General features: G+C 36.9%; 2 protein-coding genes across 2 annotated transcripts; both read right to left on the bottom strand.

Moving 5' to 3' along the window:
* Positions 1–8,693: 8,693 nt before the first annotated feature.
* On the bottom strand, positions 8,694–23,407 carry LOC100377398 (mitochondrial carrier homolog 2-like). The gene is made up of 11 exons (XM_002740458.3): positions 23,292–23,407; positions 22,939–23,023; positions 20,815–20,921; positions 20,193–20,273; positions 19,683–19,792; positions 17,279–17,338; positions 16,390–16,483; positions 11,341–11,388; positions 10,777–10,844; positions 9,471–9,546; positions 8,694–9,015 (listed from the first exon to the last, which is right to left on the bottom strand). Exons 1-11 carry the CDS (start codon positions 23,373–23,375, stop codon positions 8,950–8,952), a joined length of 879 nt encoding a protein of 292 aa, XP_002740504.1. The 5' UTR covers positions 23,376–23,407; the 3' UTR covers positions 8,694–8,949.
* On the bottom strand, positions 15,001–16,324 carry LOC146735669 (uncharacterized protein KIAA1958-like). Its single transcript, XM_085506269.1, has 2 exons — positions 15,872–16,324; positions 15,001–15,680 (listed from the first exon to the last, which is right to left on the bottom strand). The coding sequence occupies exons 1-2, from the start codon at positions 15,954–15,956 to the stop codon at positions 15,001–15,003; spliced, it is 765 nt and encodes a 254-aa protein (XP_085362395.1). The 5' UTR covers positions 15,957–16,324.
* Positions 23,408–26,852: the final 3,445 nt, after the last annotated feature.

Genomic DNA, 26,852 nt, shown 5'->3' with positions numbered 1-26,852 from the left:
ATGTCGATACATTGAGGTTCTAACTGCCATGTCGCTACATTGAGGTTCTAACTGCCATGTCGTTACATTGGGTTTCCAAATGCCATGTCGATACATTGGGTTTCTAGCTGCCATGTCGATACATTGAGGTTCTAACTGCCATGTCGCTACATTGAGGTTCTAACTGCCATGTCGTTACATTGGGTTTCCAAATGCCATGTCGATACATTGGGTTTCTAGCTGCCATGTCGATACATTGAGGTTCTAACTGCCATGTCGCTACATCGAGGTTCTAACTGCCATGTCGCTACATTAGGTTTCTAACTGCCATGTCGATACATTGGGTTTCTCACTGCCATGTCGCTACATTGGGTTTCTAGCTGCTATGTCGATACATTGAGGTTCTAACTGCCATGTCGCTACATTGAGGTTCTAACTGCCATGTCGTTACATTGGGTTTCTAACTGCCATGTCGCTACATTGGGTTTCTAGCTGCCATGTCGATACATTGAGGTTCTAGCTGCCATGTCGATACATTGAGGTTCTAACTGCCATGTAGCTACATTGAGGTTCTAACTGCCATGTCGTTACATTGGGTTTCTAACTGCCATGTCGCTACATTGGGTTTCTAACTGCCATGTCGATACACTGAGGTTCTAACTGCCATGTCGATACATTGGGGTTCTAACTGCCATGTCGCTACATTGGGTTTCTAGCTGCCATGTCGATACATTGAGGTTCTAGCTGCCATGTCGATACATTGAGGTTCTAACTGCCATGTAGCTACATTGAGGTTCTAACTGCCATGTCGTTACATTGGGTTTCTAACTGCCATGTCGCTACATTGGGTTTCTAGCTGCCATGTCGATACATTGAGGTTCTAACTGCCATGTCGCTACATTGGGTTTCTAGCTGCCATGTCGATACATTGAGGTTCTAACTGCCATGTCGATACATTGGGTTTCTAACTGCCATGTCGATACATTGGGGTTCTAACTGCCATGTCGATACATTGGGTTTCTAACTGCCATGTCGCTACATTGGGTTTCTAACTGCCATGTCGATACATTGGGTTTCTAACTGCCATGTCGATACATCGGGTTTCTAACTGCCATGTCGATACATTGGGTTTCTAACTGCCATGTCGATACATTGGGTTTCTAACTGCCATGTCGATACATTGGGTTTCTAACTGCCATGTCGCTACATTGGGTTTCTAACTGCCATGTCGCCACATTGGGTTTCTCACTGCCATGTCGCTACATTGGGTTTCTAACTGCCATGTCGCTACATTGGGTTTCTAACTGCCATGTCGCTACATTGGGTTTCTCACTGCCATGTCGCTACTTTGGGGTTCTAGCCAATAATTTAACTTTAAAATGGCACACCCAATCCCTAATCGCACCCAATGTAAACGAGCATTAATCATAGTGAGTTGATGTCTCTCACCTGTTTCTTTTACATGTTTATTTGTCTGCTCGATTTAATGAGAATCTGTGAAGCAATCCGTGACATCATGCGCTGATGATACAGTAACCACGCCAACAGAACAATGACATTTGTCTTGTCTGAGTTTAAGCTTTATTAAACGGTTTATGGCCTCCTCCGTGTAGAGATAATAAGGATAAATTAACTTAAATGGATTGCGGTAATCCGTGCGATTATCGAACGAGTGGCATTGGATTAGAATTATTTATGTTTTCTATCCTGTGATACTCGGTGGATATTCCAAGATTTAGAGATAAATAACATTTAAGCACAAAGAGTTCCTTTATATCAGATTGTGCCTCACAGTCAGGAAGGCGCGACATTGTACAAATATTTAATATCTGGTAAATATCTTCTGATGCTAATTTTTGATTTGTCAGGAAAAAAACACATCGTTTTAAGTAGATGCTAACATCGAATTTTTGTTTAGAAATATAGACACCTTTACGCTGTTGCTGAAATTATACTGAGATTGCCGGCGGTGTAAAAAGGGAAACTCTTCGCACGGTTGTATACGAATGTGAGCGTTTTGTAAACCCGGAATAACATAGCTGTATACATGTGTGCTGCAGCAAGCGGAGGTTTCCTCTTTTGAGCCAAAGTATTTAAAATAGGTCAATAAACCCAGGAATCGCTTAAATGTGGATTTTATACTAGAAAAATAGTTAAATTGGGAAGAAAGGAATTCATCGTACATGTATATGTTTTTAGATAAATCTGAATATGGGAAGGTTTGCATTTTTTCAAATTTGGGCAGCCATGAACGGGGGGGGGGGGGGTAGGTGTCTGAAGGTACTGCTCGTACATTGCTGACAGCCGAGCGACTGCACATCAGCCATGTGTGGATGCACGTCTGCCTCGAATCATTCCAGGCTCCCGATGTCATCGCTATCTCTCACGAGTATGCAAGAGCATCGAGACGAATGCTAGTCTGGGGGTAATGCACGTCTGACAAGATATCACAAACTTATTATGTGTACACGAGTCTCGTAAACTAAAGATTTTGCGGTAATAACATAATAAAACTATGTCAAAGATCAGACATAATCTATCAATACCAGAGTTTTAAATTGGTGCGCTAGTTATATAGACCATAAACGAGACAAATAAAATCGATATGCTATCATTTGAATCGTTATTGTGGCACTGGACCCCGACTCAGAGACTCCGCGTACAACCCATCACCGTCCCTCATTTGAGGGACGGTGAACCCATGTACCTCCTCCTTCCCGAAATGATCATTCAATTGCACATTTAATGTTTGATCTCAAATGACCCAGTTCAGACTTCTCGTAGAAATTATCGAACCTGGACTACCTGTAGTGTACTATTGGAATGCATTTCGTGTTTCCTTTCTGTATAAAATTGTGATCACCATGTGTTTATTTACCACTGATCTCACCGGACCATTAGTAACAATGGCCACAGTGTTATAGTTCCATACACAATAATCCCAACAGTTTCCAGAGCCCCACAGTACATCAGATGTGCATATCTGACGTCTCTATTGGCGGCTCTGAATTTCGCATGGCTCTATCTATTTTTTGCCGCGCGTTAAAGTAACGTCAACTTCAAATGCGGCCTGTTTGTCAACGACTAGAAGTTGCACGGCAGAGCGTCAGTTGACAGAGGACACCTACTTACAACGCCTGTGTTGCGTAATGACATACGGGTGCCGCTCCATTGCGCGCGATGTTGAGTTGAAAACGAAAAACCAACAAAGTTAGTTAATCCCTACTAACCACCAGGGGATTTGTCAAAAAATTAAGTATCGTTTTCATGAGGATATTTATTGCGTATATCACGACCGGACGTAATACTTTGATCAGAAAGCGTAACATTCAGCAGTACAGAGAATAAAAACAATATCATAAACTGCATGGCAACTTTGCGGCATCATGCTTAGTAGTACATACATCATGGAGAGTCCCCCTGAATACGTAATACTAGTATTTCTCCCATGGGTCACACGTATAATTGTGCAGAACACGTCCCGGCCCCCGATCTGATTAAGAACATCAACGCTTAAATGTTCGTACTCACCGTTTAGTTGTACTCCATCAGTAAGAGGTGATTTGTAAGCGTAGCTACGTACGGCGAGATAGGGACTTGTGTTTAAATACCGGTCATACAAGAATGTATATCGCTTTAATCGTTGTCTCTGCCGGCCTCAGTAGACAGCGACGTTCGTTGCGTGGTGTTGACGCCGATAGTATTGACTGGCGATGTGTGGGCAGGTAGGTCTATCTGCATCACAAAATCTAATCACAGTCGTTCAATTTGCTAATACAATAATAATGTAATTTATCACTGTTGTATCAATATAGCTGACTTTATGTGTGTTATTTCTGTGTAACTGACAGCGCAAAGATGACCTTTCCATGTCGAGTATCAACTCTGTGATGTTAGTTCAATCGCAGTACGTGACGAAACCATGTACAGAACGTCACAATCGGGCGGCAAACGCTAACTGTAGTGTTAAAAGCACATGTTATTTTCCCTGGGTCCTAATATAATCCCCGTCTACAGCGTATGTAGTTCTTTACGTAAAATGGAGGGCAAGACGACTTTTTTACCCCAAGATTTGTTGAAAATGAAAAAAATATTACCGTGACTATGCTATACGAAAGACAGAAGAAAAATTTCGAGGGAACCAGAGTACCCGACTGGATCTGTTTTTGAATCACGAACATATAGATAGAGTTTTTGCCTAAAAAATGCGACTACGATGGGGATGCCACGATAAGTAGATTCATACTGCTTTTGCAAAAACAAAAACAAAGTCCTGGAAGACAATTTTACTTAGTGTCCATAAATGTCGCCTGGCTCTACATTATTAATGACACATACAAAACTGTGGAGTTGATTTGAATTAAGTTTATTTAAAAATCACATAGCAATTTCTCTTAAACAAAACAATGTATATTACGCGTGCTGTTTACGTAGCACGGGTCCCACGTCTAACACGACGTTGTGTGACGACGGTAGAGTTTAAATCACAAAACTTGATTACATACAAGTGTGAGTACATTTTCCAATTAATAATAAAGACATGAAGAGAAACATGTTTCTAAACCCAGCTCTCTGTTGGTGAATTCTGCTCTCCGACAGTGATATACAGAGCCGATCCGGAAGTTGAGTTGTTATTCATGTAAATATAGGGTCCACGTTATAAATACAACCCGGTGGGTCACCACGGGGTCCGACTGTTAGGTAACAGTATTGGGTAGCCAATCTGGCACAATCTCAGTAAGTAGCTTTGTATTGACTCCGAATGTACCCCCCCCCCACACACAATGTTTGCAAAGAATGGCATGCTTGTATTTCAAACTATTTTATTTAATATGATAGCAACTTTGAAATCACTAAGCCAATTTTATGAAAAATCAACTCGTGTCGAAATGGCGGATTGACACATTTAGATGAGGAACACAGTTGGGTCAAGTTTCACAACATTACTAATACTACTGCTGTTATATTGGTAATACTTTCAACCCCAAATGAGATAGTGCACGACTCATTGGCTTTGTACATTACTGTCTGGTTAGTGAAATTTGCAGTATGAGACATGTTACCGTGACTATGCTATACGAAATACAGAAGAAAAATTTCGAGGGAACCAGAGTACCCGACTGGATCTGTTTTTGAATCACGATTTCAGTTAAACATACTTAACCTACTTAGCGTAAACTTGACGTTTTTTAAAATTCCTTGAAAGTCTACTCCATTATTAAGTAGTAAGGTTCTTACAAATACACTGCCATTCTCCACCGATAATTCAGTTATTGACAGCTGCCAGCTAGTATTATGCAACACTACGATATATGTGAACGATGGTTTTGAGGTTAAAGTGGGAGGGTCGTCACTTGCGCTTGCACTGGAATTGAGTCTCAAGCGACGATAACAATACACGATAAAAACACAAAGGCTCATTGTTTGTAAACAATGACACGCTATGTCCATCTGACGCATGCGCAGGTGACGACTCCCCCGCTTTAATAACGGCAGCATTACCTTTGTTTTTATCGTAGTTTCAGTTCACAGGAGCGCGTCATAGATGGGGGCGCTATTTACAGGAACAGTCACTGATCTCGCCGTCCAGGAGTTATTCAGGGATTTACTTTTACATTGGAGACCAATGGAAGGAGAGGTTTTGGGATAGAAAACACTTTTGGCCACATGACCCATTTTCCACAGCTATTTAAACCGGCCACACGTTTTCTATTCTGTAAAATACTTTACTTTCATTTGGATTTTTTGGCTATTACTGTAATAAACATAATCACAAAGCAGCCAGTCTCTTCAGCAAAATGTAATTTCTGCTAAAATATTTAACAGTATTAAATTAAAAGCTGTTACCATTGCAATTTTTAGTTTCACTCTTATCAATAGATTAGACTGGGCCATTCAGTTATGACAAAATGTCATTATTCTGATTATATTCTGATTATATTCTAACCACAAAGTTGGCTCATTACGAGTAGCTACACCCTGACATCCATATTTAGTTGACGCAACAAGACATAGCTTCATTGTCAGTCATTTGACGGTGTGCATTGGGTAATGGATTATAACAAAGGTTGCATACCCATAATGCATGTCCCTGCAACACTATCACAAGGCGTTTCTAATACACAGTGTATATCAAAGTCATGACCATGAATATCAGATGTAACAATGGTAGCAACTTTGAATTTAAAGCGAGAGGGTGTCACCTGTATACACGCGGGAATTGAGTGTCAAGCGATAACAACATACGCTAAGAACACAATGGCTCATGGGTAGATGCTTGTTTGTAAACAATGACACGCTATGGCCACCCGACGCATGCGTAGGTGACGACTCTCGCTTTAAATTACGAGCATACATAATCATCATTTATTCATTTTAAAGCAAGCCATACAGCTTAAGTATATGGTGCTATTAAGTACATGTCACATGACCTGTGTATGTTATGTTTATGCATACTCTGAAATAAACTTAGCGAAAAACTAGTCTGATCACTATACTCGAAATGTCAATCAATATCACCGATAAGTTATAACATAAATCATTCAAACATAAGCCAAGTCAACTCCAGATGCATCAATAATTTTATTTTCATACTTGAGTAAAAAATACTTTTATTAAACAGATGTTTCTTTAACATTGTCAATAATTTCTTGCGTATGTATTCTCATGGAGGTATTATACCAACATTGTATTCTTGATTAACAACAAGAAATGTGAATCTTGGTAAACACAACCAAATTGAATATTGTCCCAATAGTCTTAATTAAACCTTTTAGGAGAAAATCTGCCATAAAAACCAAAATAATTATGTCTGTTAGTATTTCCCCCCACCTTATTAGTCACATGACTGTGTAATGTAACATTCAATTTATAGAACATGTGCACATGTAAGCGATGTGTTCTCACTTGAGTTTTACCACAACTTGATTAAAGGGCGGCAGACGTCATGCCGCATTCTATTCGATATGGGACTCATAGCAATGTATACAATGCATGTAAAATACATGGTTTAATTAGATGAAATTAGAACACGCCCTGTGCGACGACCACCACGCTTTAATCTTTACTAAGTCATCATAAAACCCATTCTAATTCAGTGCAGTGATTTGACATGTGTTGAATAGATTGTGTGACACCCACATATGAGATAACAGATCACTGACTATCGTATTCAAGGCACCACACTATGTTTACAATGATCTCATGTGACATGTACAGTCACAGCAAGATCTAATGTTTATAACTTATACAAATTATATTGACTTTGATGTACATTTTAAAACTAGTCATGCATTCTATTCAGAGTGTCGTAATATAAGTTTAACGTAACACATCAAGTATAAAAAGTATTGCTGCCAGTCGGCCATTTCAATTGTAACACAAACCAAATTTCGTTCATGACAGACGTCTGGTGGAATTAGAAAGCTACCCATAAAGCTAAATAATTTAATAAAAAGTGAATAAAAAAAAATTATTCCCTTCAAAATGAACAGAATTTGAGACAAAACGAATTTGAGCAATCAATAATTCTAATAGCATTTAAAGACAAAATCAGCTGTCTAGTGAGTTGTCGGAAATAATTCTTGTAGCTTTACTGGGATCTTTAGACTTGTGTGAAATATTTATATGCAAATTATGGTACATATTCACGTATGCTTTAAATTACTGAATGCATAGAACATTATGAATTCAACTCAAAAGTGAATTACGACATTCAGGTGTGGAAAATATAGAAAACTTACAACAAATTTTTCCCATAAAGGTTTAGAAAATGATATAAAAAGTGGTGTTTTCTGTAATTAAATGATATCGCTTTTTTATATATTGGTATTCCAGGTTTTATCCATTGGAATTTTAATAAGGTTCAGTGATCATTGTTATATTTTATTGGTTTTGTGATTGGATAACTTTAAAAGACACAAGTCTCAAAAAAGTACACATGTGTTGTTGTGATGATGGAATCATGGAATATTTTAATTTTATATCATATGCAACAAGGTTTATTTTACAGACATTTCAATGTAGATGAGACAGTGCAACACTTCGTTACATGTTCCAAGAATACTCAGCAATCAATACGTTTTGGACAAGAAACATGTAATATTCTACATTCATGTATATGTTGAACAGACAGAGTTGCACATATGATAGCGAGTCCAGAAATCTAGGTTTGTTTGTGGGTTATTGTTAACCTTTTCACCATCAGTTTTCTATTTTTGTCACAAATTCACAAAATAGTCCTGTTTATAGTCTGCAAATAGCCACATTTTTGGAGTAAAAACTGAAAATTGACTTAAATTTTGTCTGTTGGCAACAAAATTAGGGTTTATTTCCAAAAGTAGTGAAGAATATAAAAAAAAGTGCAGAAAAATTGTGGCGAGAAAGTCTGCCGGTGAAAAGCTTAAGTGTTACTGAGACAGGATGGGTTGGTATGGTCAAGTAGTCAGTGACATTGATTCAGTAATAAACACTAGCAACATACTCCCGAGCAAAGAAAACTGTACACTTTCTCAAAAGCCAGCTGACTGTTCAGACTAAAAACATTCACATGGCTTTTGCAGAATTGGGAGACTACTGAAACAAGCAGACTGGTGTACACACTATTCAGTTTTAAATAATTACCTCAGACATCTCTGCATTCAAAGCATCCCAACATCTTTTGTGGACCATAAAAAAAAATAAAGACAATTTAATAAGACACCGGGCAATTCAAATAAAATGGTTATTTTTGTAACTTTATTTTCTGCATGATTAGTCAATTTGAAAAAAAAAGATCTTGGCCACAAGAGGGCGTTCTAATAACTATAGAGGGCGCTTCACTATCTTACCCTATTTTGCTATACCTGATGACATTGAATGACCATTGAGTAGAATTCAGACCTCAAAAATATGAAGTGTTAAATTATGTAATCTACAAAGAGCTAGATCTAGTTATTTACAAAAAAAAAGTTATTTCATCTTGTTGTTATTTTAGTAGTACTGTGCTGGTGATCGGTAAGGTCTCCAGAATAAACTTGAACCACGCTTCAATTGACCCTGAAAAACAAAGAAAGATGCTCATTATTTTATATTGAACCCAGAAGCTATCTGATAACCCGTAATTTACATTCTCCTCCCCAGGCTTATACACGGGAGTGGACATACATGTATGTACAACATCTATATGTACATTCCATCCATTCATTGAAACAGTAAACAGTAAAAAGTTGACACGAACAAAGACAGACAATCACTCATATGATAAGCTTCGCTTGACAAAGTCGAAAGCAGAGCTAAAAATACAGTATCATTTAATTTGAACGCATTATTCACTGGTTTTTAGTTTTGTTGATAAGTAAAGTTCCCTAATATAAATCCATGTGAACATGTAGATTAACAATGGAACTCAATGTTTTTGAAATTAAAACTTTGTATAATTCCTCAATACTTCAAAATAGTGAAATTAAATGCCAGATAAAATAAATGGTGTATTTAACGCATGACTGACTCACCTCTTTACTCAGCCACCTCCAACATTCTCTCCAGTCAGCATATACCAAAGTCTTAGGTGGCTCACCAGCAGCAAGGCTGAAGAAATAATAAAGCAGATGTGTGTATAGTAGGACATTCATCAATCCGATACCATCAAAAAATCTGTGATGCATGCAAGAGATGTTTCCCGGTACAACTATTCAGTTTTTTTCCTTCTTAATTATTTATGTTCGGGAGATTCCTACATATAGGCAAGTTAAATATACACTCTAGCAGCAAATGTACAAATGTATCCAACAGCATACTTGACAAGCAGTGTGCCCTCCAAGCCGATATGCCATGTTACAGGTTTGCTGTGATACAATTAGTTGTGATGCAACTAGTTGTGCTAATTAACTGAAGCATTAATGACACAACATAAAATCATATATTGATATAGTCAGCTTGAAAAACATCTTACTATGGTTATGAAATTTGGTAGCCATATTGAACCCTACACTGGTAGCCATTTTGAACCCTCCACTGGTGGCCATTTTGAACCTTCCACTGGTGGCCATTTTGAACCCTACACTGGTGGCCATTTTGAACCCTACACTTGTGCCATTTTAAACCCTACACTGGTGGCCATTTTGAACCCTACACTGGTGGCCATTTTGAACCCTACACTGGTGGCCATTTTGAACCCTACACTGGCGGCCATTTTGAACCCTACACTGGTAGCCATTTTGAATAAGTGAAAATGAAATCCACATTTTATCATTTTTTTTTTAAACCGGGGAACAGTGGTGCAGCGCCCTGATACTCTCGGCTGGCGCTCTTTTATCGAATTGCCTCAAATATATTTTTCTCCATGAAAACTTTCCAACAATGCCAGATGACAATGTGTCTGTACACCGAATACACTGAAATTACTCCAAAATATTTCGGTGGCGATAGATACACCGTTAAAACGGCATAGAAACCTTCCGATATGGCGTTTCCAGGTTGATCCGCCCTTCCACACCTATTCCCCCTAGCTTAGTCGCTCCACTCCCTGGCCTGTGTGTGTGTCGCTTGCTCATTTTTTTTTAGAAAAAACCCTGCTTTATAAAGAAAATATGACGGGAATGAGGGGCTACAACATTTTTTGTGTGACTCACCTATACAATTTTTTAGCTCCCCAGCAGTCAACAAGCTAACTCGGGATTGCCCTCAAAACCAGTCTTGCAGGAAAGCACACTGTTGACGAGCACTGAGTCTGGTCCATAGCCCATTTTACTTAAAATATTCAAGGCTTTTAATTAGAAAAATACCTACATACACTCCTAATGTCTACTGAATACTTACCCACAATTGTTAATAGCCATTATATTGCCCACCAGTGCAAATGGATAACATATCATATTAGAGAAAAACTGAAAATAAAATAAAAATCAGCATATCAATCTATTGGTCATTATCAAACAGGTGGAAAATGCAGCTGTTGTAGGATTAGCATTACAGCAAAAATCAGTGCAGTACAACAATCTGATAATGACAACATTAGTATTTTTAACTAAATGTGCAAAGGAAATGTAATCGATAATAAATATGAACATTTTTGACGTTGATTACTCTAAATGCAAAAAGTCGCATTAGTTGTCACCCAAAGTTAACAAATATACGCCAACTGTATGACAATGGGTCCAAATTGACACAAAGTCATACAGGTGGTACCTTTGATAAACTTCAAATATTGTCTCAGTAAACGCAAATCCCACACACATTTTTGATGCCATGACTTTTATTTATCCTGTTTTTACAATCGATATCATGCATAAAGCGTTGTCTTGCAGTGAACAGAATATCACCTATTATTCAAACTGTTAGTTATCTGGTGACAGTGGGAGATCCAGCTTTGTAAATACTCACCCCAGTGACTGCCATTGAATAACTTCTGAGTTCATTTACATTGGACATCTAAGCAGAAAGATAAATGCATGATATGGACTATTCGACAAGCTAGTTTATGTAAGACTTTCATGAAACCTGTCAGATTTCTGCGTATGTATTTCACATGAGCACACTGAATATAACTGAAGTAATATGACTAAGTGGTCAAAACCAACCAAATGGCTACATTAAAAAACATTGGATTTTTTTGACATTTTATACTGTTGTTCACAAAACCCAGATGAAAAAAACATATTGTTGCAAAACTACATTGCACACAAAAATGGCCATTTTGAACCCTACACTGATGGCCATTTTGAACCCTTCCCCGGAAGCCATTTTGAACCGTACACTGGAAGCCATTTTGAACCCTACACTGGAAGCCATTTTGAACCCTACACTAGAAGCCATTTTGAACCCTACACTGGAAGCCATTTTGAACCCTACACTGGAAGCCATTTTGAACCCCACACTGGTGGCCATTTTGAACCCTACACTGGTGGCCATTTTGAGCCCTACACTGGTGGCCATTTTGAACCCTACACTGGTGGCCATTTTGAACCCTACACTGGTGGCCAATTTGAACCCTACACTGGTGGCCATTTTGAATCCTACACTGGTAGCCATCTTGAACCCTACACTGGCAGCCATTTTGAACCCTACACTGGTGGCCATTTTGAACCCTACACTGGTAGCCATTTTGAACCCTACACTGGTAGCCATTTTGAACCCTACACTGGTGGCCATTTTGAACCCTACACTGGTGGCCAATTTGAACCGTACACTGGTGGCCATTTTGAACCCTACATTGGTGGCCAATTTGAACCCTACACTGGTGGCCATTTTGAATCCTACACTGGTGGCCATTTTGAATCCTACACTGGTAGCCATCTTGAACCCTACACTGGCGGCCATTTTGAACCCTACACTGGTGGCCATTTTAAACCCTACACTGGTAGCCATTGTGAATTGAAAATAAGTGAAAATACATACAACTGAGATACAGAATATTTCAAAAAACTAGTCAGGGTACCACCAAGTGTTTTCTTTTTTTCCCTTCAAATTTGGTAAAAGTAATAGTTGAGCAAAGTTTCAGTAATGTACAATGCCACAAATGAGGCCAGTCAAATTCATCGCTAATCAGAGAATACTTTCACACAGAAATAGAGGATCTCCAATGAGTGGCCGTGTAATATCGGATTTATTCGATATTACACGGCCACTCATTGGAGATCCTATTTATCACATGTATTCTTTTTTGTTGTAATTCAAAGCCAAATGTTTCCACTGTCGTTGGCAGCCGAAATCGACAACGCAAACACTGGGCGCATTGATTCGGTCAAACAAGTAAAAGTCAAGAGTCATTGAAGAGACAAAAGCGATCAAAAAGAACTTTAACAAGTCATTGTCAATGACACGTCCCCGTTCCGTTCATATTTGAGTGACATATACATTCAAAGCAGATCATGACCGAAATGCACCTGCATATGTACAACACATTGTGCTAAATCTGAACAAAATCCATCCATGCATGACTGAGATCCGGTTCTGGAATTGTGAAAATACGTGATTTTGATGCATTTTCGATCAATCCAGACATGTCTTGGATACGGATCCAGAACTGAATTATTTAACAAAATGGCCGCCAGTCGGCCATTTCGAACTTGATACGAAAAAAAAAAAGACGTGCATCAAGGTCCTATTATGTTTAATGTATGTACCAAATTTGAACAAAATCCATCCATGCATAACTGAGATACGGGTCCGGAATGGTGAAAATGTGCGATTTCAATGCATTTTCGGCCTTAAAGTGGCCGCCATTTGGCTATCGTTAATGAGATCATGAAACAAATGCACATACATATTTGTGACATGATGTACCTTGTGTGTGTGAAGTTTGAACTCTATCAATCCAAGCATGTCTCGGATACGGATCCAGAACTGAATTCTTTAAAACAAAATGGCCGCCAGTCGGCTATTTCGAACTTGATCCGAAAAAAAAAATGACGTGCATCAAGGTCCTATTATGTTTAATGTATGTACCAAATTTGAATGAAATCCGTCCATGCATAACTGAGATCCGGGTCCGGAATGGTGAAAATGTGCGATTTCAATGCATTTTCGGCCTTAAAGCGGCCGCTATTTGGCTATCGTTAATGAGATCATGAAACAAATGCACATACATATTTGTGACATGATGTACCTTGTGTGTGTGAAGTTTGAACTCGATCAATCCAAGCATGTCTCAGATACGGATACAGAACTGAATTCTTTAAAACAAAATGGCCGCCAGTCGGCCATTTCGAACCCGATCCAAAAAAAAAATGACGTGCATCAAGGTCCTATTATGTTTAATGTATGTACCAAATTTGAACAAAATCCGTCCATGCATAACTGAGATCCGGGTCCGGAATGGTGAAAATGTGTGATTTTGATGCATTTTCGGCCTTAAAATGGCCGCTATTCGGCTATCGTTAATCGGATCATGAAAAAAATGCATGTGCATATGTCCCATATAATGTGTGATGTATGAGTGAAGTTTGAACTTAATCGGTCCATGCATGTTCGAGATACAGGTGATCACGGACGCACGGACGCACACAGGGCAAAACATAAGTCCCCGTTTTCGGACTGCGTCCGAACGGGGACTAATAAAGGTCCAAACACCAAACTAGTTAGAATACAAATAAACAAATTACATTATTTTTAACTTAAACACTTAAAGCGAAAAACGAAAGCAGTAAAAACTATTAAATACATCAAAAAGCTGTAGGAACTACAAGTATTTATCGGGGGTTTCCCCGTCACTCCATGACGTCATTGACATGGTCCACGAGATCAAACATGGAAGTCAACGCTGCGTCGATTGAAAGTTATTATTTAGTTCTCATCTGATGACTGAGAGGAATCAAACACATATATCCGACGTCTTTTCGGGGGAATTGTTGAACTATCAGTGTTGGCAATGTTGTAATGTACGTGTACATTAAATACTCCGCCGAAAATGGGGCCTCCAAATATCGGTGTGGATTGTGAACTCAAGGTCGAGGCATGATGGCTGATATTGGTTGATGTCAACTGGGACGCGATGTTACCTTGTGGTTGAGGTTGCATAACAGAAGGTATTGATGTTTAGCACGGGTTTGATGTGCTATAGTTAGGGGTGGCTACTTGATTATTCAAAATGCCAGAAATTTCTCTGTGTTGGTTTTCTGATATAGTGCTGTAGGCATTGACAGACTGAATGTTACGATGACCGGAGATCTGCATTATTTGAGTCGGTGGTATATTTTGGTCACTTAATTTCTGGATGAGATGCTTTCTGGCACTATGATTTGTGAGGCGTTTGTTTGGGGGTAAATTTGCTGCAGTTGCCATATTTTTCATCAGGGAACCTATTTTATTAATCCCGATAGGCTGGTGAAGGAACCACTGCTCACCCGGTCTGGGAAGTTCGCGAGAATGCGTGGCGATGTAGTATGGGTCGTCACTATTCGTGTAACTAGCTGGTCGTAAACTGAGGTATTTTTTGAAAATAGCAACTGGACATCTTCTGGGATTCGCAGGGACATCCCACATCTTTGGCTTCACTTTTCTGGTATCCCTTGGATTTTCTCCAGTCCGAGTTTTAGTTTGCCGTTAAGAGAACTCAAGATATTCACGACCGCTACTATCAGTACATAGGCTCACATCTCCCCAACACATGTTACGGTGCTCGGTATTACCCCTCAGACCAAAATGTACTGTGTTATAAAACCACATAGTATTTATTATGGCTTCAGGACTGTTGGACCCAAACTGTCCGGATTCCCACAGAATTTCGATTTCCTCATCTGTAGCCGCCTCAGCTGTTTGCGGTAGGTTGCCCTTACCATCTTTCTTTAATTTCTTCTGTTTTGCTTTTATTGTTTCCCGCACCTCATTAAACTCAATACTACTGATCAGTGAATACATGTATTTGTGTCGTTTCATGTGACATTCAAAGCTAGAAAAAATAGATCTTAAGGAAGTAGGCTCATAGTCATCACCGCTTGGTTTACGGACACTGATAAAGAATTTGCATAGAATTGTTCCCAGTTCTTTTGGAGGGATTTCGTGGATTTCTCTAGCTTCTTTTATTTCTGGTGTCTTCAAAAACTTGCCCAGTAATCTCATATCATAAAAAGTTTTCTTGGCTGTGTTTTTGTTTTGTTGAGTTTCGATTGTTCTTCTGACATCATCATCGGTGACTGGCACAAATCTACATGGTCGTGAAGGCCCGGCCTCAGCGCCGTCGCTGTCAGTGGTCTGTGCTGTCGCTTCACCCAAGGAAGCATTTTCTGTGACGAAAAGAAATGTTACATTTGTTATTATAAATATAAAAATAAATTCATGTTGTGGAATCATTTTAGTTAGTACTCGCAGTATTGTGATGTATTTTTATCCAATGCATTATGCGATCATACAATACGCCGAGTGATCATGATCTCAGTATATCAGTTCTGACGAAAGAAAAAAAACGTAAACGTACCTTCACTTGGTCTTTCTTGCTCATCATTCATAAATTCTGTCACGTCTATATCAAAAGTATTGACTAAGTCGCCCATATGTATCATGATTTCGAACGTTCGATCAGCTGAAGGTTTGTTTACTTTGAGATGCAAATTTGTACGATTGACAGCAGACGAAACATTGTCATGCCCGAACTATTTTCGGGTTGGGAGAATTGAGACTGTGATTAATATCTTTAATATTTTGTTTATTTAACAGCAATAAAATCAGAGATTATATAGCATCTAAAAATCTAATAAGTATAATATGTAATAATTTCTACATAATTTGTCATTAAAATCTGCCTCATCATAAGTGTTGCATAATTCAGTACTAACTTTGCTGATTAGGTCAAAGGTGAAATTAGCTGTATTGGCCAATCACATCACAGACTCAAAGTGTGTAATACCAAAAATATCACACGGGTGTTATTACACCGAAAGTGCATGATACATGTGATAAAGTGTTTTTATGCTCAATCAAGAGAATATCTCTTACCTCCTCATCCAAAATGTAAGCATTAATTATATACATTAATGTATTAGCCAACCACAGTGAAGCAACTTCACCCAACAATCTAGGTATTAGACCTCTGAAATAACAAAATACAAGCAAATATTACAATATGATATACAGCACAAAATATACACATTCGAATTTTATGGTTTTATTAATCTGGTCAGTGCAGAGAAAGAAATGTTTAGTTGCATCTACATTGTATAATATATATAAAAAAAATAAGCTTCTAAATTAGTTAACACATCACTTGCTAATAATTTGTTTAAATAATAGAAGAGGTTCAACCCTACACTAGTGGGCATTTTGAATTGAAAATAAGTGAAAATACAGTAAACCGTCAATTATCCGAACCTCTCAGGGGGGAAATGCTTTTTGTTTGGTTATTCAAACATTTAGGTTATTCAAATTCAGGGTTCAAACTCACACACTCCCATAAAACCCTCTAAAACAGTTAAAAATCATACAGTTTGAATGTACATGTATACATTTCTTCGTGTACTCAGAATCTATGTTTTTTATTCCTTTCACAGATAACACAGAGAATTAAATACAAGTGCATGTTTTTTTTACTGTCAAAATTAAAAACTGAAGGAAATGGGTTACAATGTACATGTACATATGATTGAAGTTCATGAAATTTAAAAGAAAAGTCTGGGTACAACCCCAATCAAAAAAGTGCTTGTTTTTTCCAAATTCAGTTAAAAACCAATTACTCAAGGTGTTTGAACATACAAGTTTCAAACAGAAATGGTAGGTTTGAAAACCTTGCAAAAATTACAGTGAAGTTTCAGGGGGAATTTTCCATTCTCATTAATTGTGCAAGGATACAACATCACTGGTAATTTGATATAACGTACATTGTACTTACGCAAAAAATCCCAGAATTCCCTCCTCATTGTATATTTCTCTAATAGACCCAAATAAGGAACTGCAACAAACAACACAAATACAGAGAATGAATACAAAGTGGTCAATCTGCAGAGATGTAGAACACTAAACAGAAAAAATAACAATAGGTACAATAGAATAGGTACAAGTTAATGATTTTCACAAAGTACAGAGAAAACTGTCTGAAAAAATGCAATCAAAGTTAAACTCTTGAAAGTTCTTGCGTGAATGAATTACAAAACATATGCAATCATAGTTGTTTTATAAAAAAATATCTCGGAAATGGCGTTAGGTTAGAATCATCAACCAGCAGACATTGAGGACAAAAGTAAATTGATGTTGAAACCAGTACATGAACATTTTCATTTGAAACTCGTAGCACAACATTAAATAATATTATTATGCAAGCAAAGATCTTTCCAAATTTGAACAAAGTTCACATTTACATACCCAGAGTGGATTACGTCAACAGAAGTCTTAATTTCTATAGTTCTAGCTATCAAAATATACACATGATGAATTATAACCAAACTAATCAATGAATCACAAGATATATGCATAACAAATTTTGTTAAAATTCATTAAATGGCTCTCAGTTGTCCGTAATAAGAAAGATAAAATATTATTTGCAAGGCAAACCTAATTAAGAGGGATAGCTGAGTGATTCAGGACATGATGTAAATTTCTTAAAGTTGTTTAATCTGGGCAAGATTTCCCCTTGATCAATACTTGAGCAAACACATACTGGTTTCACTACAGCTTTAAGCCATTCAAAGGTACTTAAGTATCAAATTCGATCAAATCTGCTGAAAAGTTTGTGAGATTTTGCTTACACAGGCTGATAAGGAGATAATTAATATGTAAATTAACTACTTAATATGCATCAACATGACCCCCAAAACTAATCATGTCTGCGCATTATTCCAAGCTACCTATGTAACAACTAATAAAGTACTCAAGTATCAAGTTTAATCAAAATCTGCTGAAAAGTTTGTGATATTTTGCTTACACAGGCTGAAAGACTTAATTAATATGTAAATTAACCACTTAATCTGCATCAACATGACCCACAAAACTAAACATGTCTGCGCATTGTTCCAAGGGTACCTTATGCAACCACAGACAAGGTACCCAAGTATCAAATTCGGTCAAAATTTGCTGAAAAGTTTGTGAGATTTTGCTTACACAGGCTGAAAGAGTTAATTAATATGTAAATTAACCACTTAATATGCATCAACATGACCCCCAAAACTAAACATGTCTGCGCATTGTTCCAAGGGTACCTATGCAACCACAGACAAGGTACCCAAGTATCAAATTCGGTCAAAATTTGCTGAAAAGTTTGTGAGATTTTGCTTACACAGGCTGAAAGAGTTAATTAATATGTAAATTAACCACTTAATATGCATCAACATGACCCCCAAAACTAAACATGTCTGCGCATTGTTCCAAGGTACCTATGTAACCAGACAGATTGACAAACACACCAAATTTATTATCTCCCTTGTGTGCATCAGTCAAACAGTAGATAAAATTTACATTTTGGAACAATCTCCATGTAAATAAATGTTGAAGCATCATTTGTCAGAATTGTCTAATAATTCATAACTACATGTACCTATCTTTTCACCAAATGTAACTGAAAAAAAGATTGAGATATGGTGAGACTTTTTCACCAGAAAAACCAACAAGAACTGGCCTATAAATTACTACATGTATTTTTGTGTTAAAAGTAGTCCAGTGACCATATACATTTTATTTGAATTTTGTGAATTATGGTAAAAAGAAATTTAAATGTATGTTTTAATGGTACACCAACACTGCATAACTTTTCTAATGAAGAAACTACTGTAAAATACTTTATTTTAGCTGGAATTAATTTTCACTGAAAACACATTTTAGATGTTTTGTATGGAGTTTATTTTCTAACTATTTCTATAATAATGAAAGTGAGCTTAAACTGCCGAATTGACTCAATATTCATTTTGGTTGTATGTACTCAGTTCTATTGACTATTTCGAATGTTTGTGCCCGCAATTCAGAATGTAAAGATGATGATGTTGCTGATTGAAAATGGCTACTGTATGAGTATAAATTAAATTACTGTAAATACTTTATTTTAGCTGGAATTAATTTTCACTGAAAGGACTTTTCAGGTGTTTTGTATAGAATTTATTTTCGCTGATTTTTGACAAGTTGAATGTAAAGTATAGGGAAAAAGGTATATTCGCTGGATTTTATTTTCACTGAATCATCCCTTCAGCGAAAATAGTGAAAATTAATTCCAAGCGAAAATAAAGTATTCTACAGTACTAGTATGTTGATTAGTTACCATTACTCGAGTGACACATAATTGTCACATGAATGATAATCAGGTGACTTACTTGTATTTAGTTTCTCTACCAACAAACTGTACCATACACCGGACTGTGATTACATGAAATGGTTGGCTGGCAAGTATCGCTGCAAAACGAGCAGCAGTGTCTTTGGCAGACTGTACAAGGAAGACAGATCAAAGAATCATATGCCTTTCACACTTGTGTAGTATATATGATTACTTGACAGCAGTGTGTCCATGGCAACAGAACTCCTTTCATTTGCTTTTGTTTCTTAGTTACTCCATTGAAATCAATTCTCAAAGATCGTACTACAACAATGATAAATCACTTGTGTGATATGTTCGTCATAAATGTACATTAGAACCAAATGAAGGTCTTTCATTCTCATTTGACTTCTATATTAGAATAATGATGGCAATATTTTTAATATCTTGCAATCTCTTTCACGTATTTAGTCTATATTTGATTGAAATAGTGATGAAAAAAATATGCTAAAAGACTGCTCAGCAAAAAATAGGACCCTTCCACACCCAGGGCGACAAACAAATGACATACCTGTTCCATCATTGCTTGCAGTGATTTATTTTTAAATTTATTCTTCTTAGTGGAATCATCCTCATTTGGATCACTAAGTTGCTACAAATAAAAACAAATATTATAAGGTTATTATGTAGTGGAGGTCGATGCATTTCCGTACTGCTTGATTGCATGCAATATAACCTTGTGATTTTTCCAGAGACGAAACATACCAAATATCATAAGCAATTACAATTTTTGACCCAAAATAATGTTCTTAAAAAATGGACAACTATGGAACACTATAATAAAAATTTCAGAAATGCAATTGAGATTAAACACTATTTGTAAAAATTGTGTGTCTAAAGAGAGGAACTCTTGCTGTTCTGCAAGACTTAATATTACTCTTGTCGATACCAGTGAGAATTTCTTCACTACTCAAAGTTGAGAATCCAAAGTTTCTTTCTTAATTGACAAGAAGATAAATTTTTGAATTTTTGGCAAGCCTTTTTGAACAAATAAGAATTTTGGATTTGCACCCTTAAATTCTTATTGATATTGATGAAAGTAATATCAAATCACTTTGACCTGTGAGAAAGTATCTGTTTCTCACTTTAGTTTCACACATTGCTTTTCGGTAATCTGGCGGTGAATTACTTACTTCCTGAACATGTGAGGACACAAGACTACCAGTGAGTCCACTGCACAGCCTGGGAAAGAAGCCTCGATACAAACCAAGGAATCCATCCACAGATTTGATATGTTTAACTGTGATAAAAATGAAACAAGTAAATCACATTATGCATCGAAAAATTAGATTAAAATCAAATTGTGAATGTCTGTGTACTTAGCAGGTGACAAGTTAAGGTTTCAGGCAATCTATATAATATTATCAAAGATATTATTTGTCAATAACTATATTTCGGTAAAAAAATGTACATTCAATAAGAAGTTTGATTTTAATTTAAATATACAGGTAGTGCGAGAAAGAGCCAGTCGCAGATAGACACACTAAAAGGAAGGGTGTTGCATTTTTGAGGTATGTTTTATGACAATAAGCAGCTAGATATTCTAAATTTATTAACCTCTATGCAGTAGAATACTGTCAATTGTGAATGTTACTGGTAGTTTGGTGCCCCATAGTTTAGCATTTCCAATGAATATTTGTTTCAAGCGATTTTGCTAAATAGTAAATAAAAATACCCTGGAGTGTGAAATACAGTGGCAGGAATGAGCAGGACACACCACACCTGCTTTACTTTTATCCAATTTACAAAGTGAAACCAAATAGCCACCGAGTTGATAGAACCATTGCACTATATCATGAGTACAACCATATTGGTGACTAGATGGACTTTTTCAAAAAAAAAAAGAGGTGATCAGCGCAAAAATAATGGTTATGCACTAGCCAATCAATCTCTGAGCACCCCCCCCCCCTTAGGGTATGTGGGGACAAAAAAATTCTTACTAGAGTTGCTAAATTAATTACGCCCACACTCAGGAAAAGACAAAAATGCCTACCCTATTTTCAAACTATTGTGTTGTGGTTTTTGTTATATTGGTGGGTAATTTGCATAACAATTTGCATATTTTATTTATAGTTTGTACATTTTTCTCTTTTTACAAACGGCTTATGCACTGTATTACTTTTAGTTGTATTATTAAAATAGCCAAAATAGTAATTTATAATGAAATTGTGGCAGCCTTGTGTGTTACCTCAATCAATACAGAAATACCCAAAATGCAGTATTTCAGTTATGATCACAGCACATGTACTGCAGTCCTGTGAATAAGGTAGGTCAAACAAGTCAGCCATAATGGAAAGCAAGTTGAACTTTTTGACATTTAATTTCTTTGGCCTTACGTAAAGCCTGCAATTGTTTTTTGATTTTAATCAAAAGTTGGAATCAGCATTTCTCCAATTTATTTTTCAAATCTGACATTAGTCAGGTATGCAACAGACTAATTTATACAAGAACATTTGGGATGTTTTACTAACTCAAATGAACCAGCAATGATAGAAAATCATGTTGAACAATTTGACATTGAATTTTTAATTTCATTTAAATTTTTATTTTCGACATTGGAAAAATAATATTTAATTGGTTAATGTTTATGACTAAAAAACAGCATTGAGATTGTTGGAGCTGTGTTCGAACATGGTATGATTCGGTAAAATCTATACCACAACTCTCTATGATTTAGAATTGCGATATGGTTTAATTATGTGTCACCCTTCACACACATGCAAGTGAATAACAACTCCTACGAGTACTAGCCAGTTTAGAAAATAGAATATAACGAACTGACATCTATTTTGTTTCTCAAAAGAATAGCATTGAATAAAGAATATTTAACACTCAGTGATTCAGATGCTTTACAGACATCAGCAATTCGCTGTTACTTTTTCAAAATGTCTTAATTTCAGACAGTGGGCCTAAGTGTTTTTAGTTAAATTTACAGATTTACACCCAAAATACTGTAAAATGACTAATTTTCACGGGGTTTAAATTTCACTGATTTAACATTTCAGGCATATTCAGTGGGTTTTAAATTCACGGTTTTATCATTTAGATAATGTATTCTATGCTAAATTTTACATATTCAATGGGTTTTAATTTAGCGCATTTTCCAGTCAGCGAAATAAGCGAAATTAAAACCCAGTGAATAATTAATCCTTTTACAGTAATAAGAAATGTCCCATGATGCCAATTGCCATTACGTCAAAATGTCCTAATCTAATTTTGAAACTACTGAACCCCTGTCTATACTACACTGTACTTACTGTAAGCAAATAGTCCAGGTAACTGCATCTGCGAGCGTCCAAAGATATTTCTCCCTATCTGGGGTGGGAGTGGCTCATGACCACACTGTAAAAGACAGCAAGATTTATTATACATCTATCGTCATACTCCCAGAACTCACAGCTCCTACATGCAATCACTGATCACTTCCAACAAATGGCAAACCCTCATGATCACGAACAAAAGTTCATACAAGTATCATCATGCAGGTCAACGAACCTATCGACTCATTCACACCGGTCACTCCAGCGGTGTTTTTATTTGTTTTCATCGGGTGACTGATTATTTTCTCGGTTTGAGAGTTGCAGACTCAACTTGGTTTTAATATGCATACCTGTATGAGAACTTTAACGTATCCCATAGGGTGGGACGCCGCTGTGACTCCCACACCGATCAGCAAAGGTGTCATTTCAGCCATTTTGATTTGGATCTTGCTCCCGTTTCGTCACGCGAGATTTTATATTTTGGGTCGCAGAGGGCGTACTACATCGAGCCGAGTTTCGTCACGTCTGGGTCAGTGCTTTGGTGTCATTAACCTTTTCACCACCAGTTTCCTCTTTTCATCACAAATTCACAAAATAGTCCCGTTTATAGTCTACACTTTTCTTCGGAAGATTAGGGCAAAAATCATTACAAACTAAAAATTAACTGAAATTTTATTTTTTCCTTACCTTAATTTCTACTCAGTTTGCATATTTTAGTGAATTTCTAAAATAGAACTAACATAGATGTGAGACATCTCAACCATGCTTGTTGTTATTGTTCAAAAGAGGCGATAATCGATTTGGTTTAGCCTTGAATTAGTAGGGCGCTGGTTGATAGTATGTGCCAGACGTTGATATTTATGCCACGATCTCTCTAAGAATACAGGAACTTAGAAAATTAATACACAAAACCAAATTGGCTGCTGTGATATTGTGATATCGCTATTGCGCCACCACAGTCGAGCTCTTATATGGAATCAGCGCTGTTCACTAAACTTCGGATAGAGCGCAAGTACATGTCAACCAACAGATGATTATTAAAACAAATAAATAATCCAATTCTTCTTTTTCAAATAAATGTATAGATATATATCGTCACATGCACTTCAAATTGAAATGGGTAGGGCCAGTTGTACTCCACGTAACCAGAGGTTGTGTCCTTTTGGCTGTAGTGTAATTGAGAACGAATACCACTTTACATTAGTATGTCCTAAATATAACTCCCTAAGGTTGAAGTTTATTGCACAGTATTACTCCTCCCCACCACAGTCAGCTGGCGCACACGTGATAATAAAATAAATACGATATTTACTATATTGGGGCCGCCATCTTGAATGACGCATAAAACTAAATAAGAAACAAGTTGTGAAACGCGTTTTTCAGATTCCTACAAATCAGGACAAAAATACCAATCTTTCACAAAAATACGGTCCGTTGGGGTCATATTAAGCCAACCGATAAAAAAATTCTGCCTAATTCGTCGTTTTTGTGTGGAAAAATCCCTTGCATACGAACACCTAATTACGCGAAGAACCGAGAACACTTTCCTGGGGGTATTTAAAACTAAAAATTGGCATTCCAGCTCAGCAGCCAATCAGCGACGGCCTAACGCTTAGATGACAATTTCGGTTTCAAATACCCCGGCTTAGTGTTCTAGGTTCTTCGCGTAATTAGGTGTTCGTATGCAAGGGATTTTTCCACACAAAAACGACGAATCAGGCCGAGTTTTGTTATCGGTTGGCTTAATATAACCCCAACGGACCGTATTTTTGTGAAAGATTGATATTTTTGTCCTGATTTGTAGAAATCTGAAAAACGCGTTTCACAACTTGTCTCTTATTTAGTTCTATGCGTCATTCAAGATGGCGGGCCCCATATAATAAATATCGTATTTATTTTATTATCACGTGTGCGGCAGCTGACTGTGCTCCCCACCTACAGAGATAAAGTTTATTTCATTATTTCAGAATCAAACCCCATATGTACAATTGAATCTTGGAAAATTTATATTTTATAGTTTTCAAGTACGACAACTTATGCTTGGAGAGAACACTTAATTATTCAAATTTTATGTATTATGATTTTATATTTCTTTTTCTTTACTTATTTCTGTGACCACTCCAATCTAATTTATTATGTATTTATTTGTATCTGTACATAAGGCCAATGGTCACAGTACGAGATAAAGATATTATTATTATATATACGTTGGATACCGACCACCAATATATACAACTATGTTGCATGTACCGAACGGGCGGATATCAGAATTCATCAACACATAATAACTATGCATGGAATTTATGACAAAACTTTAAAAAAAAAATCCCCTCAAATAATCCAGCCCTTTGTCACAATAGTCAGGAGAACGCGGGTGAATATATTAATCAAAAATAAATTGGGCTGCGTACAACCCTGTACACTTGATCTATAACTGAACCACGCTTCAGTGATGTAAACAAATGTAAAATTCGTCATTAGCAGTTGTCATTAGTTGTTGTCGTTCAATATAAATATTGCTTTATTTTCGAGATAATCTGAATTAGGAATTACGAAACAACAAGAATTAATTTGAATGACATTCCTTACACCAATTGGACGTCACAAAATCGCTTCGTCACTAGAGCTTATTAAACCTATTAAAAAGTGTATTTTATGAATAAACTCTCGTATTTTAATACTATGCTATTACTAGACGAAATTTGTGTTCCCTAATTGAAGCGTTAATGAGTGTGCGAGGTGTCAATTTTGAAACCAGCAATTCATGACATCTGAGTTCATTTGCTTCTAATTTTTACAAGGTAAATTTGCAATTTTGACTTCAGTAAGTTATTAAACACCACATAGAGCCACGAACAATGCCATTGATGAATAGTTTGGAAACCCTGAACATCACTTTAAAAAACAGAAACATAATTTCATAGAAATTCTGCAATGGTGGTTGTGAAATCGACCATGATAACAATTTAGTTTCACAAGACAAATGATTGCACTATGACGCCTTCTGTGGGGGGAATTGAGAATAAGGTTTCACACTTATCCCAATCCTAACGAGCGTAAAGTTCAAGGCGCGTAAAACAAGGGAATGTCGACCAAAGGAACAGGAAACAAATAAACGATATGAAGAAACTACTTTTATTACTTGTCACTGGAAAAGGTTACATTTACTCGCGCGCTAGAACAAGTATCCAGGCTCTTTATAGCCTTGGTAGGATCAGCCTCCGTAACAACTTTTAGCGGGCTTGGTGCTGATTGGTTCATAGTGCTATGAGCTATGATTGGCTAATAAATGAATAGCATTTGAAATGGCGTCTGCTATCGTTATTTGTGCTACTTCTCTTCGAGTTAAACATGTACTAAAGACAATTGAATTGAATAACAATATAAGAAAGCACTGAAACACAATTGAATAATATTGAATCAATAATGAAAACGAATATCATAGTAATAATTAGGAAATAATAGTGGATTATTCTCCTTCTCATAGACACCTTCAATCATCTGTACTGCATATAATCACATTACAGTTCATAAACGTGATCGCTAAACAGACAGCATATGGTAACATTCTACCATCATCACTACCTACCAATTCTGAAGTATAGGGTTCCACGCCTATAACGTGCCCCTAAGTATAGATACAAGTGAAGCCTTCAGACTCCTTCTAACCCAGTGATAGTTACAGTTTATTCGACGGGATCGTAAATAACCACTTGGCATTTTGACAATACAAGGTGCATCCTCCAAAATTTAGATCATTCTCCACAACACACCCTCTATGTCCATTATTCAATAAAGTACAATAAACCGGGTATTGATAAGTGTTCTTTATAATTGAATGGGGTGATATGTTTTACAAGGATGGAAATGGAAGAAATGAAAAAAAGGAGCAGAATGTTGAGTCGGTACGA

Source organism: Saccoglossus kowalevskii, chromosome 12 (genome assembly GCF_978046115.1).
Source record: "Saccoglossus kowalevskii chromosome 12, keSacKowa6.1, whole genome shotgun sequence".
In the NCBI taxonomy this organism is placed as follows: Eukaryota; Metazoa; Hemichordata; class Enteropneusta; family Harrimaniidae; genus Saccoglossus; species Saccoglossus kowalevskii.
The sequence above is the reverse complement of the archived record's forward strand: the minus strand, read 5'-3'. Positions and strand labels throughout refer to the sequence as shown.

Excerpts from the sequence above, each read along its gene's own strand:
- LOC100377398 (XM_002740458.3), bottom strand. The coding sequence starts at position 23,375 with ATGGCTGAAATGACACCTTTGCTGATCGGTGTGGGAGTCACAGCGGCG. Across the intron at positions 20,274-20,814 it reads TGTCCTCACATGTTCAGGAA|CAACTTAGTGATCCAAATGA; the intron begins GTAAGTAATTCA and ends TTTTATTTGTAG. Across the intron at positions 17,339-19,682 it reads GGTAGAGAAACTAAATACAA|TTCCTTATTTGGGTCTATTA; the intron begins GTAAGTCACCTG and ends TGTTTGTTGCAG.
- LOC146735669 (XM_085506269.1), bottom strand. The coding sequence starts at position 15,956 with ATGATACATATGGGCGACTTAGTCAATACTTTTGATATAGACGTGACA. Across the intron at positions 15,681-15,871 it reads GCAAGAAAGACCAAGTGAAG|AAAATGCTTCCTTGGGTGAA; the intron begins GTACGTTTACGT and ends TTTTCGTCACAG.